Consider the following 20,000-nt stretch of genomic DNA (forward strand, 5'->3'; position numbering starts at 1 on the left):
AGGGAAAGGGGAGTGGGGGGGGGGGTGGTCTCGAGGAGGAATAAATGAAAAAAGGAAATATTTACGAAGGAAAGACATAAATTTTCGTACGCACAAGTTACGCTATGGACGTCTGAAGTAATGAAGCCACGCGAGCGAGGCTACTTCGAAGTCGGCCACGTGGACTGTATTATTATTGAAGCTAAAGCGGCCATACTGAGAACTAGAAAGAGAGGAGTCGAAAGAGAGGAGCACCAATTAAGATATCGATGTGGCTCCATGGGCCGGACTCGAAGATTCCAGTCGGGCCAATGGATAAAATTAATGGTATAAGAGTTGTTCCGATTCAGTCCTCCCCACTCTCATATTATCTTCCAAGTTTCTTCCGACCAGTTCGTAATCGGATGTGTATAGCACTTGCCTATGTATAGTGTGCTTTTAGCGTTTTAATTTATCATATCATTCTTAAAATGCTAATACTCATGTCATTAACGCTAACTTCGATACAGCTTGAGTCACTTCTTATTCTCTCTGACGGCGTAGACAGCTCAATAAATTTCAAAATTTTTTCACAATGTCCATATATTAAAAGAAAAAACTGCCCGAAACATCGTATTGGATGATTTTAATATCTTGTCAAAAGTATATATGAGTTGTTCGATTAGAATACCAAATTATCATTTAAAAGGATGGAAGAGGATAAAATGTTGAAGTTTACATTCTACCGATTTCAACATTTTTCTTTTTTACCGTTCGAATAGCATTCTCGACATTTTTTTGATAAGTGCAGCACCTGTAATGGATTTCTAATACATTAAGTAGAGATATAACTATTAAAACGTAGAATCATTTAATTAAACTTATTTACATTGATTAAATGTCGTTAAGCACATCGAACATTGAATAATGAAAAACCTTAATAAATACTATTTTTTTTTTTTTTTTTTTTTTTTTTTGGGGAAAAAAAAAATTTCGGAGATAAATAAAATGTCTCAATCAATGATTATTTTCAACGGAAAAACTGTTCTAAATAAAACATGTAGAAAGATGTACAGATATAAACTACAGAGAAAGCTGGTTATATTTTTTTATTTTATTTGACTTTACCGAGTTATGTGTGTAAAATAACTTAATATACATTTATACGTTTATACGTTTTTTTCACATTTAATTACACGAGATGAAGTACCAAGAGCAATAATAAACAAGTGATTAATGATACATACGATTATATAAATGGAGAATACTTTTAATAAGTTTACTCTATTCAACATTAGACAGTGCCTAGGAGCTGGAAAACTTTAGATAATATGGAATAGCTGAATTTTCCATCGATAGAATCATACATTTATGGCTAATAAGAAGCAGAAAATTATAAAGCAACTCAATTGTATAGTTTGTTCTACAATAAATAGAACAATTTTGTTCTATCGGGAAAAAGACATTTTATACGATATATTTTTCTATCAAATGCTTTATCTCTTGAACAAATAAAAATTTCTAAATTTTTATTGGCCAAATTAAATTTGAAATATACCTTTGGAATTTTGTAAACTAAATAAATATATATATATATGTGTGTGTGTGCGCGCGTACGCGCGTGTATCTTCAGTTTGAAATTCGACTGATAAATGATAATTACGAAAATTACGATGACATTACGATGATCAATATTCCATGCTCAATATGTAAACTAACTTATTAAAATCATCGCGTTTGATGAATAATTTTTTTCCTATATTTATATATTTAAAAATATTGTTATAAAAAAATGAATGTTTTGTATTATCAAATGTAATCTTAATTTGTTTATTATTTGAAATGGAATTCAAATTTATTAATCGCTAAAATATATATTACAAAATATGTACGTAAAAAAATTAATTACATGCCGAAAATATAATAAGCATTGATGATTTTATTTGTAGGTACAAAAGTCAAATTTGTTTAGAGTTTAGCTTGTTAATATCTGGCTTATGTTAGAGAAAGGATATTATTAAGGACGTTATTCTTAATGAAACTATGTGGAATTCTTCGATGCTTCCCCCTTCCCCCCACCCTCCCCATTGTTTTTATTTATATAAAATAAAAGTAGACGTTTTAGAATATTCAAGTGAAATATACTACATTAGGTAAATTTTTTAATTGCAATTTCGCAAGTACATACATATATATATATATATATATATATATATATATATATATATATTAGATTCCTAAGGAATATAATCAATTTAATATATTTTTACATTATAATTAAATATCCTATTAAAAATATAATTATATATCCATAATATATTTTATTAGATGCTGTATGTTTTTAATGTTACTTAATAATGCGCATTATGGATGACAATTTTTCGTTGTGCACAAATCATGATAATGAAAATTATCGATAATTTATCGTTAGCTTTTATATCGCCTTGCATCGCACAGCTGAGTAATTTCAGTAATGGTTTTCCCTGGTAAGAATTTTCTATTCCAAGCGCATTTCACCTAAGAAGGAAAGGAGGGAAAAACGAGAACAAAAAGAGTTCGTACTTTTGCGCTTGCGCACAGATGAGAGTAATTGCAAAAGTACATCGAAGGGGTAGCGCCAGGAACAATGTAGAGTGAGGTCTGCCATTTCTAAAGCTCGTTTCAAGAGAAAATAAGACTTCCACTATGGGATATTGGACTTTCCTATTCGACTGCTACACACGGGAAAACAAAAGAGTCTTAATTTTATTTGCGCGATTTAGGTAATAATGTTTTATTTTACGAAAGAAGATTTGTGAATAAGTTGTCATAAAAGCTAATGTACAGAGAAAGAAAAGGAAATACAATTCCATTATGAATTTAATAATCAAATTCATTATCGAAATATCTTATGAATCTTAATGTTATTTAAAATGATTTCATTCATTTCGTTATTAAAAGAATTTCCAAATAATTGATATATTTTATTCTACAATTTCTTACGTAAAAATTATACCGCCAAATCATATAATTTCAATAATTAACATTGCTCGTAATGTAATATTATAGATCTTGCTTAATTTTTGTATGCCTATGTATTAAAATTATACGTTAAAATGTAGGCGATTAAAGTTAGAATTTATTTGCGCGATTTAATTGTTAAAAGAAAAAGTATATTTATCATAATGATAAGTTTTATTTCTCTTATCGCTATAATTCGCATAACAATATTTGAATTTTTATAAAAAAAAAAAAAAAAAAAAAAAAAAAAAAAAAGAAGAAATTTATACTTAAAATTCAAAATTCGTTCGTATGAAAGAAAAATTAAACTGTAATAAAAGTTTTATCAACTAAAGAAAAAATAATCTAGCCAATAGTGTACTGATTTCTTCGCTAATTCTTACATTGATTTTCAAAACAAAATATACAGATTATTAAATGGAGAGTTTATTAGTAATGTGATTTTTAGTTTAATAATTTAATTTTAATTTAAAAATATCAATAGCATTAAACTATCGTGAAACATATATGAATAATTTTGTATACGAAATCAATTTTATAGTAAATGTTAATTGTTGGGCTGTCGCTAATGAAACAAGATTATCCAAATTCCCCAACTGTGTAAAATTAATTGGGTTTAAAAATATTTTTGAATAAAATGGTTAATAAAAGTAAATTTAACAAATTGTTTTTTTTTTTTGATTTTGTGTTTTTTTTTTCGTTTTCTTTTTTTTATATTACGGAAGCCATTAAAGTTCTTGGCCTTGGATTTTCTATAAATTTAATAAAATTTCACTTAAGAAAATCACTCAAGATAATAGTCGTTCTTCCTACATACGAAATTACTTTCAAACAATATTTTTAAATGAAATTTTATGTTTCAATTATTTATAAATTTACGCCTGGATTTTGGTAATAAAATTTGATAGTGCTTACGCAAGTTTTTTTTTCCAGATAGAAATATTCTTTGAAAAATGTATTAGTATTTTTATAAAAGATTTTTTCCCCAAATCAATAATACAAATGTTCAAAAATATATAATGATTTGAAATTATTGGTTAAGGAGGATAAATATTTTAAGAAAAAGTAGAGCATGATTTTACGACAGAATTCATGCTCCGTTATTTTTGTGCTATGACATAGTGACGAACAAACCATAGTTTTTTTTTTTTTTCTTTCCATAAAGATCCTATTTCATAGTCAATTAGTTTAGCAAAATATTGATTATTTTTCTACGAAGCGAACGTTCAATTGACCAAAAGGCTAATTTTAACAAATGCTTATAACGTGCCGTGAAAACTTGCTAAAAGAGAGGAGACGAATAAGCTTGCTCGACATTCAAAAGGTTGCATGCAAGTGGGCGCGCGAGAGGGCGAGAGGGAGAGAGAGTTTTAATTTTGAAATTCACCGATATGAAGGATCGGCAAGATTAATTGGGATCTTATGTAAATGAATGTATTCGTTTCGATGCGTAAGCAGCTCGTAAACTCGTTCATTTCAGGCGCACATATTAATCCGCGGTAGATTAGAGGCGAAAATTTTCTGCACTTGGCAGTGGGATCGGTTCCTCGATACGTACTTGGAAGCAGAATAGAGGAGGGCAGGAGCGCTAGATCATACTCTACGTCATCGTCACCGCACTCGAGACTCGCTCGAAAGGCTTAAACTTTGCTGCGAGAGCCGGATTATGATAGGCGCTACGGGATTGTATTATATTAGTTAGATGATAGGGGACGCGAAAAGTAGACGAGCGGATTCTTCGTTTAATCTTGGTAGGCTGTGTCGGCGGGGTTATCTTTCGGCAGTGTGGGGCCCAAAAGTAGCGGTCGCCCGACACTAGAAGACATTATAATATTTACGCACGCTCGTAAATCAGGGTCGAGCTACGCTCCTATCATCCCCTCTCACTCACTCACACACACGCACACACGCGCACACACGCGCACACACGCGAACACACACGCACACACGCACACACTCTCTCTATCTCTCTCTCTATCTCTATCTCTCTCTCTCTCTCTCTCTCTCTCTCTCTCTATATATATATATATCTCTCCGGACGTCTCTATCTCTCTATCTCTCTATGGGTGTACGTGTGTGCAGAGTTGGGAAGAATGGATGGGAAAAGACCGAGGAGCGAGCGAATGAATTTCCCGAAGGTTTTGGGGTGCGATGGTTAATGAGCTGAGCCGTCGGAGAATGCCAGTAAGCCCATTTCCCCCATGCTCTATTCCATGGGGTTGTCCTTAGCTAAAACGATCATTTTCATAAAAATAGTCGATTGGAGTGTGGTTTAATTACCGAGCAATAATGGCGCTACGAGTCATCGCATGAAGGATCCTGCCGAGTGTCGCACATTTAAATTCCCAGATAATTCGATGATATCGCGATGAGTTGAATTAATAAATTTCAAGATGTTGCTCTACTTTATTGCCACGAGAATTCATTACGAGGGATTTAATTTGTTTTAAAAGGGGCGCGAGAGTGTGCCATTGTTTAACGAATTTCTCTCGTTAAGATTAAAATAAAAGTTTCAAGAGTCCAGGAGATGTAGCTTTAGTAGAATAATTCGAGTGAGACAGAGCGAGAGAGAAATGACAACAAAATAATGCTGATTTAGGAGTAAAAAATAATTAAAACAAGCAGCGGTGCACAATATATTATGGCACTACTTTCGAAGCGACTTTAAGTGATTATTATTATTTATAAAAGACTTGATCATAAAGGGAACAAATACAATTCCAAAGCATCTTTCGAATTTCATAAATAAGTCACGGTCATGACCAAGCGACGAGAATGGCGCTTGACTCGGTCTTTCCAATTGCTTCCAATATCGTCAAATCAAACGGTCATCGCGCGCGCCTGCATGACACAGAAAGAGAGAGAGAAAGGGAGAGAGAGAGAGAGAGAGAGAGAGAGAGAGAGAGAGCGAGCATTAAATGGCGCAAGATGGAAAACTTTCAGTCGGTTGAATATTTACAGCCTCAAGTGAATTTACATAGTCTCATTGGTCATATGCGTTGCATTTAAGACTCGAGTCGACTGCGATCGCGACGGCGGACGTGGCAACATGACAAAAAAAGGCTAGAAAAAGGGAAGAAAAGACGTGGGACGGAGGGGCGACGGGGGAAGGTTGAAGAAAAAAATGGCAGAAAAAGAGATACGGGAGAGCTCCGGTAAGCGTAAAGAAATACTTTTCCGCGAATAATCTCGAAGCGTAGCCGCGGACGGCGAGGCCGGTGATCCGCGCCAGCGATGCTCTCGGGCCGCTGAGCGAGTACCGCCGGCAGGCATAAGACTACGCTGAGGGAAAAAGCGATATCTCCTATGCGAGCGGCATCTCCGTGGCATCCGTGACGCTAGCTGTCTATCCTGGCTGCGGGCGGCACAAATGAAGGGTCTTGCGTATTGTCCTGGACCGTGTCTGTGTATGCGTGCGAGTACACGCCTGCGAAACTCTCGCTGCAATATAAAGAAGTGTACGGGACGAGCTAAACGTTTCCAAGAGGTGGTACGCCTTTTCCCTCTTCCTTCGCCACGGCACTCGAGGCTGCGCGCGCGCGCGTGTGTGAGTGCGTGCGTGCGTGCGTGCGTGTGTGCGAGTGAGTGAGAGAGTGAGAGAGTGAGAGAGTGAGAGAGTGAGAGAGTGTGTGTGAGAGAGAGAGAGAGAGAGTGTGTGTGAGAGAGAGAGAGAGAGAGAGTGAGAACGAAAGAAGGAAAGACTGGTGTTGGATCGATGCCGAGCCATCGTTGAAGAGGTTATATAGCCGTGGCTTTGTCTTTTGCGCGAGAACGATCATTGGTTATATATGTATATATATGTATAGTATAATATATATGTATGTATAGTACAGTGTAATACGTATATTTGTCTATATATGCTAAAGAATATATATATATATATATATATATATATATATATATATATATATATATGTAATACTGCGGTCACCTTCAAAAGCAATGGCGATTGAAATAAAAGTCTTTGGCTAAGTGACTCAATCTTGACCTGCCTTTCTCGCAAAGCACTTTGTTTCACGAGAATAGCGAATTTTTTTCTTTTCTCGCCTCTCTGCCCCTTTTTACTTGCTTATTTCACTCTCTAGGCGTTACTCTTGGCGAAAATTAGTGGTTGATAATGACGACGATGATGGCTCTCTACGAAACAAAAGCATCGTTGATCCGTGAAAAGAGAAATGCAATGACCACTCATCGCGGAAAATTGTTACGACCAAGTCCTGAATTTTATAATTAAAGTTTCGCCGATGGTCTGAATAGTCGCTATCATTAAAAGTACGACGATCCAGTAGAAAACCATTGGCATCGACCGGAAAGAATAAAAGCCAATTTTATTCCACTATGATTCATTTGAAATTGTTCTAATTTTCATGGATTGAAAAATTATTCTAAAGCCGTTAATAAACAGTTACTGTGTAATCTTTAGAAATTGCATTAGGATAAAAAGAATAATGGTTTCATGTTTTGTTATCTAAAAATGTTTTATCATTGGGATTTAATTAAAATTAGAAGCTTTTTATGCTATTACTTTTAGTTGAATTAAACGATTTGCTCAATAATCTTGTCATTGTATGTAGTTAGGAAAATTAATTTAATAAATAAACAACTCACTAATTGACTATCAACTTCATTTTTTCATAAATTCAAGTTGAGGATATTTTCATAAATTTGAAAGAAAAATATTAAGCCGATATTTAGCGATGATACACTAATTACATATTGATACATAATTACACCCGCGCGCGCGCGCGCGCACACACACACACACACACACACACACACACACACACAAATAAACACGTGTAAACAAAATTTTCAAAAGTACGATTTTCCACTGTTATTTTCACGTTATCATATTATAGGAAATGGTAAATGTATAAATGAAAATCTGTGATTTCATATAGTATTTTGGTATTCTTATTTCTTGCATTTCAAAATCATTAATAGAGATAGCCAGCGTAGCCATTTATCTTTTAGGGTTCATTATTGACACATTGTAAATCAACTTTCTTTTTACAACGGTATTTTATTAAATTAAAAGGTTAAGCTCGTTATATATTACAATGAAAAAGGAATTTGTATATCTTAATTATTATTAATAAATCAATATCGATAAGAATTATTAAATATTTATCAGAAATGTAAAACTTCTCGTTTAAATACGTTTAGAAATTTGTATTTATAATTGTTATACTTTAAACTTGTAGACCAGTTTATATTAGCACTTAGCGTTTATAGATTTATTTATCATCTTTTTATTTTTATTTTTCATTAATTTTTTAATTAATTTTTATAATTTAATAGATTTAATATCAATTTTGTTTAATTAAGAATTTAATAATTGTTATTTAAGAGAATGATGATAATTTTAATTTTCTGCATTAAGCGTTACATAACAAGTTATTGACTGACAATTTTAACATAAGTAATACTTGGCAAACATCGTGAATTTTTCATTAAAAAATCGTCCTGTGTAATATTTTTGAAATATAATCTCTTCAAATTTAATGTAATATTAATCGTTCGAAACAATTTTTTACGAAATTTAACGTCGCTATGATTTTTCAAACTCGTCGAGTGCAATGTTCCGACGAAGTATTATTGCGAAGTTTAATCGGACTTGAAATACTCGAGAATACGATCCCCGGAATAAATAAAAGAGAGAGAGAGAGAGAGAGAGAGAGAGAGAGAGAGAGACGGCTTGTGATACAAGGCAGAGCCTGGGTAAAAATCCAGACAAATGCAAGAGTATTCCGCGATCCCACGCTTCTTACGGGGATTGGCCAAATCCCGCCCCTTCGTATCATTATCATTATCATCGTTGTCGCCGACGTCCCATCTTCTCTGGGAAATAAAAGAACGCGCTAAAAAGTAGGAACGATTGCTCGCTCCCTTCTATCCCCCCCCCCTCGCCTCACGCGCTCTTTCACTCATTATTATTTGTGCTCTGCATTCGAAAAGAGAAGATGAGCGTACAGCAGCGCAGGTGCTATATACAGAAGGAACGAGTCGAGTCGGACAGGTAAAAAGGAGTGTGAGCCGGTGGTCGCCTGATTGGCCTGACTCGACCGTCCGTGCCGTCCTACGGTTGGTTCTCAACTCCATCTCTCTCTCTCTCTCTCTCTCTCTCTCTCTCTCTGACTCTCTTCCTCCCTCTCTCTTCCCTCTTAGCCATCTCGCCCTTTATACATATACATCTCTCTCTAACACACGCGCACGCAAACACACACACACACACACGCACACACACAGACACACGCGCGCAAACACACACACACACGCACGCACGCACGCACACACGTTCTCTCTGTCTCTCTCTCTCTCTCTCTCTCTCTCTCTCTCTCTCTCTCTCTCGATCTCGATCTCGATCTCGATCTCGATCTCGTTCTGGTGTGCAGCAGTAGCGACAGCAGCAGCAGCAGCAGGCAGGCAGCTGGGACAGAGGGCCGCCAGCAGCGCGAACTCGGCGAGCCAAGTCCCGTTGGCCGTCGGTACTGCTCGTCGGTACCAACCTACCGACCTTACGAGCCGCCGCCATCGGCATCGCGGCCACGGCGCTGTATATAGTCGCTCTCCACGCGAGAGCGGCGCACGTTACCAAGCCCGTGTGTATTTCTGGTTTCGCTCGGCTCTGTCTCCCTCTCTCTCCCACTACAAGTCCCGGCTCGCTCACGGCGATGCGTTTGCCGCGAGTCGCCGCTACCACGCCGTGAGCGTGCACCAGTTGTTCGAGCGAGCGCGCGCTTAGTTTACGGCTCTCTTTCATACCCGCCTCGCAGACCGTACTCCGTGCCGAGCGCGATCGATCCCTCGATCCCGCTCCCCCGAGACACCACCACGTGCGGGCCTCGCCCGCCGGCCCCCTTCGTCCCGCTTCTCACGACGCCGCTCTACCTACTCACCTTCGCCACCACCTCCCCCACCCCACCCTTCACACGCACACGCGAACACGCTGGCTCGCGATCCATCGACCTACACAACCCGAGGCCCGTCAAGAGCGCGATATAATGAGAGAGTGCAGTGTGCCTGATGTCCGCGTCAACGTGCACGAGAGCGACGAGCGGCAGCGGCAGCCTCGCTGCCTGTGAGCGAGCTCATCGTCGACTCATACGTTGGGTGTTTCAGCGGCCGAGTGGCCGGCCGGCATGGTCTAGCCGTCGCCGGTGCCATCCTCAGGAACCCACCATCGCCAGAGCCCACCGAGCTCAACGAGCCCGCCCTCGACCTCGCCCACGACCTCGCACTCACGCAGCCCCGACGAGGGCAGCCCCCGTCGGATCGAAGCTCGCAAGTCGCAGGGACGAGCAGCAGCGATCTCGCGCCATCCGCGAGCCGCAGCGACCTCTGGGCCATAGCCGACGTCGCCATTACAGCCGCAAGGTGAGTCTCCCGGCCCTCGGATTGACGCGTCCCCGGTCCTCGCGTGTCACGCTTATTCGCGAATTTCGCGTCTCGAGCGATCGGCCCGCCCGATCGCCACCGAATCCCCGGACCCCCAGCCGATTTCAACGCCCGCCCTTCGCCACCCGCCACCCGCCACCCACAATCCGCGCATTTATTCGACCTCGGCGCCTACGTTCACGTGAGGTCTGCGAGCGACAAACGTCCCTCCGTCCTTCGTCTGGAAGTCATTGAACACATCGTTTTTTAATCGTTATGCCCGTAGGGAGAGTACCGGCGAAGCTCGTGACGGACGCGGGTACTCGGTAACCCGAGTCCCCGACGATGACTTGGGCTTCGATCCTCGATACGAGTTTGCTCGTGAGTCGCGAGTGATTATTGACCCGATAAAAAGTCCAGGCAAATCGCCAATATTAAAGTAAATGGATCGAGAGAGCTCGAGGTCCGAGTCACATTGACATTTATAATTTGTTCGTTACTCACTTAGCGCAGCTCTAAGCGCGGAGCTCTATCAAATCCCTCGTCAATTACTTTTACTTAAATTATCGTCTATGGAATGCAAATGATATTGAGATGAAATTTGAGCTCTATGTATTTGCATATCGTCTTGCGCGTTTGAAACACCCTGCGAATGCTTTAGTAATACAACAAGCACGTCGTGTTGTGTAAAACTCGTGGTACGATTCCCTCGAATAATTGCCCATTCGTCGCTAGATGTTGCATTAGCAGATAAGTGAGAAAGAGAGTCGACCAATACGAGTATAAAGCGATTGATGCCCTTCCTAGAACAAAAACAAAAAAAAAAAAAATAAATAAAAACAAAAAAAAAACAAAAAATTGAAGAAAAAAAAATGAAGGAAAAAGAGAAAAAGCAAAAAGAAAGAAACAAACAACAACATACCAGCTTACGCGATTAATGATTATACGCGAGTATAAATTGATAAGGAGCTGTATGTACTATTTGCTAATTCCTGCGCCGTTACGCGAGGCTAGAAGAATTGCGTTCGAAGACAATACCAACTCATAAATTCTCATACATTTGCTTTGCTTCTTTATCGTTACTATTCTTCGTGTTAATCTTATTATTATTGTTGTCGTTGTCGTAGTCGTTGTCGTAGTCGTTGTAGTAGTGGTCGTCGTAGTCGTCGTCGTCGTCGTTGTTATTATTACCATTATTATGTATCCGAGAGTCGGAAAAAGAGTCTTTTTAGTTTCGAGAAAGAGAACATTATATTTTCGAATTGTAGCATTAGCCAGAACCAGCGTCACTAATTCGCGTGAGTCTTGTTTGCCGCTTCCGACGGCTTCGTGACTTCAAGTTATGACTTTGTTACGTTACGTGCTTCCGATAACAGCTTTTCGACTTATCTACAATTGCAATGCTGCTCTAGCAGAACAAAGTACCTTCATTCTATGTTATAACATTTTATATTTAAATACTACGCTAGCATCTTAAAATATATTCTTACATATATTATTTTCAAATATTGACAAGGTATTGAATTAAAATTAAACTTTTAATTTGTTTTCGTTTCTTTATTTCTAATAGAAATATATTTCGCAATGTCGCACATTGTTATTTAGAACAATAATAAAAAAAAATTGAATTTTGATTGGCTTTGTTATGGTGTTAGTTAGCCGATAAAGATTCTAGTTATTTTTATCATGAATGTTTTTAATGATACTAGAAGCCTTTATTATTTTTACTTATTAAGACGATAAAATTCTTGTATATTTCGATATGGAACTATTTATTTTTCTAGATCTATAGATTTCTATATATGCATGCAAAAATAAAGCAAATATTTTTACTTTTAAAATTAAAATAAGCTAATGCCTATAAAGCATTGTCTTATGATAATTATATTTTTAAACACTCTTAATATAGTATTTACGGATTAATACTTAAGAATTTTTTTTGTACAAACGTAAACGTTTATTCTTCTTCATTTTCCTTCAAAACATAATGTATGCAATTTTTAAACTGAATCGTAAGCAAGAAGGAAATTAAAAAATTTAAATTATATTTAACAAATTGGCCTGGTTTACCTTCCATCTCACTTTTCTTCATTTCTCTCTCTCCTCTCTCTCTCTCTCTCTCTCTCTCTCTCTCTCTCTATCATTCTTTCTCTCATTCTCTTACTCAGTTTTTGCGTTCATTATATGGCTTTTAATAAGATCTGTGTTCCCATTAAATATGTTATATTCATAATTAATATTGGAATTGCATTTAAAGGGTATATTTTTAATTACATATATTAATTGATAATGTTGGTACATAAGTTTTAATTGTTAGTTATATTTCAATGTCTCTCTTGCCTTATCATGATTTCGTTATAGAAGAACGTGAAAACAACGATATTATTTAAAACTACAAATTATAAAATTACTTTAGATGTATAAAAACATGCATATACATATACATATATACATATATAAATATATATATATATATATATATATATATATATATATATATATAATTTATATAATTTATATATTTAATAAAAAAAAAATAAATAAATAAAAAACAAAATCTTTACGTATAAATAAATAACTTGTAAAAGTGATAAAGAAATGTATGTGATTGATATTAAGTTCCGTGTATTGTATATAGATTCACACGCATAACATTGAATAGAATGAAAACTATCTGTTGATATTATATTGTGCAATACCAATACACCGAGCAAATAAAATCAGTTAAATTTGCAATTCTGTTGAGACAAAAATTCGATATCGAAAATTCAGACTTATTAAGGAATTTAAGTCCCTCTACGATACTTTACCTAGTGTAATCTATCCTATAAAAACTTTCAATTTTTAATCAAACATTAACGCTACCTTCGGTAGTTGTAATATTTATTAAATACACCATTCCTTGTAAAAAGAAAAAAAAACGTGTTTAAAACAAGTAGCTTATCTACATTTCCACTTTGACAAACAAAAACTGTAAAAAAGAAAAAAAAGACGAAAAAAAAATATGTTAACCTTGTATACATAAAATATAATTCTTCGAAGGAGTAACATAAATATTGATTTCTTTGTAGTAATAATAATAGATGAGAAGAAACAGGCTTGAAAATCAGTACTAACTTCTTTATTTAATGGGCCAATGTACGATTTAATATTTATTCGTTTCCAGTACTCTCTTGTTTTGTTCATTTACATAAATAGTAGATCCTTGAGACTTGACTTTTACATGTTTCATACGTATAATGCATCTACTATGATTATTTAATGTTCATTTCAATATATAAATTTATCGCTTATTATTAATGAAATTGTGGGGATATAAATAGAAGAGGAATTTGAGAAGTCATGAAAAATTGACAGATTAGACAGGATCTTGAGATTTTATACTCTTGATAATTAAGCTTCGCCTTCCTTAATAATTTGAATGCGCTATCGCTGTTTGGCGGGAAATAAATTATGTGTTTTAAAACAATGAATTTTCACCTCAAGGATTGTGCACCTTGAATATTTACGAATAGACAGTGAATACGTGAAAATGACCAATCGGCATTTTTATAAAACCGAGACTCGACAGGCCGTTTTCTACCCAATGACATTAACGATCCAAGTGACGCGGTAAATTTTATTAAAGAAAATCATGCGATTCTTACTTAAAATCCTACAATCGCTGATTAAAGATATGGTAATGGGAAAAGGATCGATAGGAAAAAGCTCGATCTCTCCAGCATATCTCTCGGTATAACTCATTCCAGAGTAATCGTCGCCATCGTGATTGCTGTTCCCTGCTCCGTTACCCATTCGGTCCCATCTCGCGCGCGCACACACACACACACACACACACACAGAGAGAGAGAGAGACAGAGACAGACACGCACAGAGAGAGAGAGAGAGAGAGAGAGAGACAGACAGAAAGAGTCTTTAACTCGCTCTGATGTTGAGAAAAAATAAATTACGCTAAGCGTAAAAACAATAATTTTGAATCGGAGAGTAGGCGCTTATCCGACAGGAGCAGCAACCTGCAGGATCTTCATTAGTCTTTTGGAATTTCGAACACGGTCCGGCGTATCCATTAACGAAGACGCGTCCCTGCCTCGTTCGCCCCTCCCCCAACCCTGCCCATTGCGCTCTCTTGTGCATCTCTCTAATGCAGCCGTGGGTTACGAGGCAAATCGGGGTCCGGGCCGTGACATACACGCCTGTCTGCATACGTCCGGGGAAGAGAAAAGGCGCTCGGCGTTGGAATTACAAACGCATGTAGTTCGTTTGGAGGACGTAGTTTTATGGGCATCTCATATACCTTGTAGCGAGCAGGCGCGTGTACGTGTATATTTGCCCTATACCACGTACGGCATTGTTTAGCCGTGGTACAGAGGGCTCGTACATTCCGCCTTCCGCGCGCTCTCGGCATTTTCATTGTCGCCTACTCCCCGGGCTGGACTCGTCCTCGGCTACGCGTTCTCCTGGGGCTAGACCGAACGTATTCTGCCATGAGCTGAACCAACTCGAATGTACCCACCACCTGAATTATAACGACTCGCCATCTAAATTATAGCACGGCTGCTGATTATATGCAAGCGGGTCTATGAGTCCGAGCCTCACCACGTTCTCTCTGTCTGTCTGTCTGTCTGTCTGTCTGTCTGTCTCTCTCTCTCTCTCTCTCTCTCTCTGTCTATATATATATATATATATATATATATATATATATATATATATATATATATCTATCTCGTTTCTATGCACAATTCACCTGTGTACTTGCGTGCATGTGCGCCACAGTTACTTAGAACTTCCGACTTGTCCTCTCCTCCTCTCCCTATGCTCCTATTATATACTCTTTTTACTACTGGTTTTATTGCCTCTAATATTGTTCTCGACATCTCTTTTAAGTAAATAGCGTGTTTTATCAAGATACCAATAAGATACTTCGCGAAGGAACACCTTGGGACGCATGCGACGAGCCTTGGCATTTTTAACATTCACCCCTCGCGGCTCTCCCTATTGCCTATCTAATGCTTTCATAAGCATTCGAATACAAATTCTGCAAATATATAATAATCTGCAAATTTACGGGGCAATAAAATACTGGAGAATAACAAGTACGCGACAACAATTCGCTATTCACCGGCATTTCTTATCCGTGCAATTAATTATGTATTGTAAAATACACGCATCTCGTTGAAATCTCTTTGCTGATCTGGAAATGAGAAAGAAAAATAGAGAAAACGCTCGACTCGCTTCACTCGCGAGTGCCCGTAAGGCACTTCTCCTTCAACCCCACCACACCCCACCCATGAAGCATGCATTAATCTTTTTTCTTAAAGTATCGAATAAAAGTGCTAAATTTTACGAGCAAAGAGAACGTAATGCATGTAAATGAAAAAATCATCGGACGTAGAGAGCAATTGGTGCGTCAATATCGAAGTTGATAAGGGAATAAGGGAAGTTTGTCCAGGGGCTCTCAATTAAATTCACCAACCACTCTTTCGAGCTTTCCATTATTTTTCCACGGCGAAAGCCGTCACCGAGTAACAATTCGCGTCTCGGGCTCTCCTCTCCGCACGGCGCGCGCAATATCTCCGTCTCGGTTTCCTCTCGCTCGACGTATCTCCGTCCTCCATTCGCTAGGCTCGGCCCGCGTCCCGCCTCCCCCTTCGATACGACAACCCGCTACCTACACGCGTGTGTGCGCGCGTCCCCCACCCCACGGCTGAGCCGTTCACCCCTTCCTATTGCCGGTATGGCCTGACGGCGTCCCGCGGGCGCTCGTCGTGCGCTTCTTTCGCCGAGTTCAGCGGAGAACTAAATAAAATTCAAAATTTATGGAAAACCGAGACAGGTTCTTTGCGCGTCTGCCTGCCTGCCTGCCTGCCTGCCTGCCTGAATGCCTGAATGCCTGAATGCCTGAATGCCTGAATGCCTGAATGCATGCCTGTTTGCCTGCCGGCCTGCCTGCCTGTCTCATGGCCTGCTGACGATGAAGATAGAGAAACTCTCGAGGAGAGAACGCGAGAGCTGGTATACGCCGCGTGGGAGGCTGCGTTCGGCAAAATCGTGCGCACGGACGCTGCGATGACTAAGACGATGGCCATTTTACGTCTCGTATTGGTGACCGCGTACGCGCGCGCCCGCTACAGAATTTCCGAGCGGGTGAGAATTCGACGAGAAAGAGAAAAATTTGAAACTAAAGTATCGAGCGTTTGGACATTTTTGGCATCCTTATCATCATTCCCGTACTGCGTATTGATTGCTTACTTTCCTTCGCCGGATTTTCATTTTCCCGTGTTATTTTCGGGGTTTTCGATGAAGGAGCGAGGGAGAGGGCCCGTCTCGACGACCATTGCTTCTTATTCGATGAGATATGCGCAACAGCCGAATTGCGCATGCCCCATCGACGAGCAAGCCAACAAATTATCCATTTTTATCAATGTGAGTTGACTCTGTCAACTTTCTGTCTTAAATTCGATTTCGCTAAACAGCTATAGAGCGAGCGATATTCTTATTTCTCCTTCGGGTAGTCGACTTTCTCTCCGATCGCCCGAGTTCAAAGACTTTATTGGATGAGCTCGGAGCTTGCGCGACGAACTTTCGTATCGTCTCCATCATTATTTATTACGAAATCGCTTGGATCCTTTGGGCTGCGCACTCGAGCGACATAACAAGTCGGGCGCACATTATTCTTAATAAATAGTCCAAGCACCGCAAATAGAAATCCTATAAACGTATCGCTGTTATTCGATATGTTTTTGAAACAGCTCTAGCGTAATGACAAATATACAGCCATGCGCTTATTTATTGAAACAAAATATTTATTCATTATACATAATTATGAAGAACTTAGTGGGCTTTATGATCGAGCGAGTCGTGCATTACGCCAATGCAATGCCCGGGGGACTCAGCGTAAGATAGTTTAAATCACGATTCCGCGTATTCTAATCCAGTCACGAGCGCATTTGTCACGTTATTGATATAATATCACGTTTACGTTACGGGGTTGCTCTGCGCAAAAATTTTTCTCAAAACCTTTTCGTCCATGACACGCATCGATCGCCCATCGATAATAAGCATATGTAGCATCGACTCCTAGCGATTTCGAGCGTGCGTGTTATTATTTATATGGGGGATGAATGCATGCTTGCGTTATGAATAGCAGTAGTTGGAAATGCAGGAGCTCGTAAAAATCGTCCGAAACACAGGCAATTTCCGAGAGAGAGAGAGAGAGAGAGAGAGAGAGAGAGAGAGCTTTTGCGCACGGCATACACACAACTTTCTCAGACTGAGCGCGCTGGGAAAATATCGCCCGCTTTTTTTACCAACATAAACTTACGCGAAAGAGCAAGAATTCCTCGAGTATGCAAGTATATGTATACGTGCCCGTGTTGGCACTACTACTCTTGCATTCGTCGATTCCTCGTATAACGTTTTTATTCTCTTCTTCATATAGCTATACAAAACTTTATATCGATATCATTTCTCTCTCCCCCCCCCTCTCTCTCTCTCTCTCTCTCTCTCTCTCTTTAATATATAATGTAATTTGTAAGCCTTTACCGCTGTCAACACCTTCTGAATGCTGTCAGAGAACTTTCAGAGTGTGCTCTAGAGATTCAAATAAGAAAACCGTAATTTCAATATCATTTGTTTACTTTAATCATTTTAATTTCTCTTTATAATAAAAAAGTGATTAACCGGCTGAGAAAGCATCGTATCCTTAGATTGATGAATTATGTTGAAAGATTCGTGATATTTTCTGATATAAAGTAGGCGGGAAAAAGCGCGTGGCTTAAGGATGCTAAGTAATCTTTCGTTTCATTAATGCGCACAACGAAAGTGTAAGAGTGACATGAAAATATTAGTGTTGGTATATATGTCGGTAAATGTGAACATTAAGCTAGTCAAAATTGACTTAGCTTAGAAGTTCATTTAACTTATGAGAACTTACACGATTATTCTATTAATATCCCGCGTTTTATTTTGTGATCAATATATGTTAAAATAGCATCGTTAATATCATTACTTTTCACGTAACAACGCCCTCTGACTATAAGACTGTAAATTGTCATTTTTTGTTAAATATAATTTTTTTCGTAAGAATTTTTATCGTAATATTATTATTGAATCAGAGAAAGACACGCGTTTGCCTTTAAGATAGAGCAATAAAACAAAGGCAAAAAAACAAAACATATAAAAAAAAAAAAGTGAAGAAAAGAAAATTGAAAATTAAAAAATTTTGCTTCGTAAATGTAAAAAAGATAATAAATCAGCTTATAATAATTTAGATAATGGGTAATTAGACATTTTGTTGAAAATAAATAAAATAGCAGAAAAATGCTTTAGGCACACGATATGCATCTTTTTTTGGTTAACGAGCATCTCAAGCATCATTTAATTCTATTTCTAACGCATAAATTACAATATTTTTCATGCGTGTCACTGTTTAATAGTGCAAAGACCGAATCTCAATTTTATAAGTGCCCAGTCCATGTAATTTATTGTTTTTAAATATTCGTATTTTAAATATTAAATATAATCACATAAGTGAAATATAATCACAAAAGTTTTGATATTTTTTACAAATTTTTGCCCGAAATAAAGTCATAACTCGTGTAATAAAATTGTATTGTAACGCATAAGGATTTTCTTGCAGGAAAAAACATTCGCTACACAAGTTTAAAAGGGACGAAAATTCGATTATTATACATTCTATTCCGACTATTCATTATGCTCATGATTAATGTTTTGTTACAAGTACGTCACTTATTTCTAGTTGCTTAAAGCACTTTTACCAAATCCTATTTGGCATAATTTTTCCATGCTCTTCGTGATTACGTAACAACTGGAATGGACGAATAGTTAATAAAATTATGATAAACTAATACCGGCGTTAGTGTTACTACGTGCCTCGAGCGCGTGTCATGAGAAAAATAATGATACTAACGGCAATTGGAATAAAAAATGTTCCTCTCGAGAGTAATTAGGTAGCGTCCATTACCAGTGACACACAAAAAAGCAAAAATAAAAATGAAGAAATCGTATTTCCCACGAAGCGAGGAGCCGGGGTTTCCTAGACGCACGCGCGCTCAGCTACAAGTAGGCAATCATTATTCCTCGTAAACTTCGAGAGGCGCACTTTTACTACGGAGTTCTCGAGTCTCGAGTGGAGACTGACCCGTTTCCTAGCTGCAGCTTCTGCTTCTTCGTCGATCTGCGTTATATCCGTTTTCTAAAATGCACCGATAATCATACATGTCGAGAGAGGCGCTATTTTGCGGAAAGAGACAGAGAGACAGAGAGAGAGAGAGAGAGAGAGAGTGAATTGGAATGTCGGCAAATTATTGAAACAACAATCGGCGTTACGCACACAAGTGGCCGCAACTTCTCTTCTTTCTACTGCATTCACAGATCAAAGAAACGTTATTTCATTCTTTTTCATCTCTCTTTTCTTTACATTTTTTTTTTTTTTTTTTGTTTTAAAAGAATTTTTTTAGCCGCGCATTCGTCAGAAGCAAGGAGCTCCGAACTTCTTATAATAAGGTCCATGTTCAATGCTTACACTTACATTCTTTAAATATCGCTCATAAATTTCTACGATAATGAGTTATTTATGTATCTTTCGAATTTATTTGGATTTGCCCGTAGAGTATGATATATGACAGCATTAATATTATAAATAA

At 37.9% G+C, this 20,000-nt stretch overlaps 1 protein-coding gene across 1 annotated transcript in view; it reads left to right on the forward strand.

The window, feature by feature from the left end:
• Positions 1 to 20,000, forward strand: part of LOC105363003 (uncharacterized) — a 123,344-nt gene that overhangs the window by 52,025 nt on the left and 51,319 nt on the right. The window contains exon 4 of the mRNA XM_011500572.1: positions 10,081 to 10,335. Within this exon, the coding sequence (XP_011498874.1) occupies positions 10,081 to 10,335 (255 nt within the window). The remainder of the gene's footprint in view (positions 1 to 10,080; positions 10,336 to 20,000) is intronic.

Source organism: Ceratosolen solmsi, unplaced genomic scaffold (assembly GCF_000503995.2).
Source record: "Ceratosolen solmsi marchali unplaced genomic scaffold, CerSol_1.0 scaffold56, whole genome shotgun sequence".
NCBI lineage: Eukaryota > Metazoa > Arthropoda > Insecta > Hymenoptera > Agaonidae > Ceratosolen > Ceratosolen solmsi.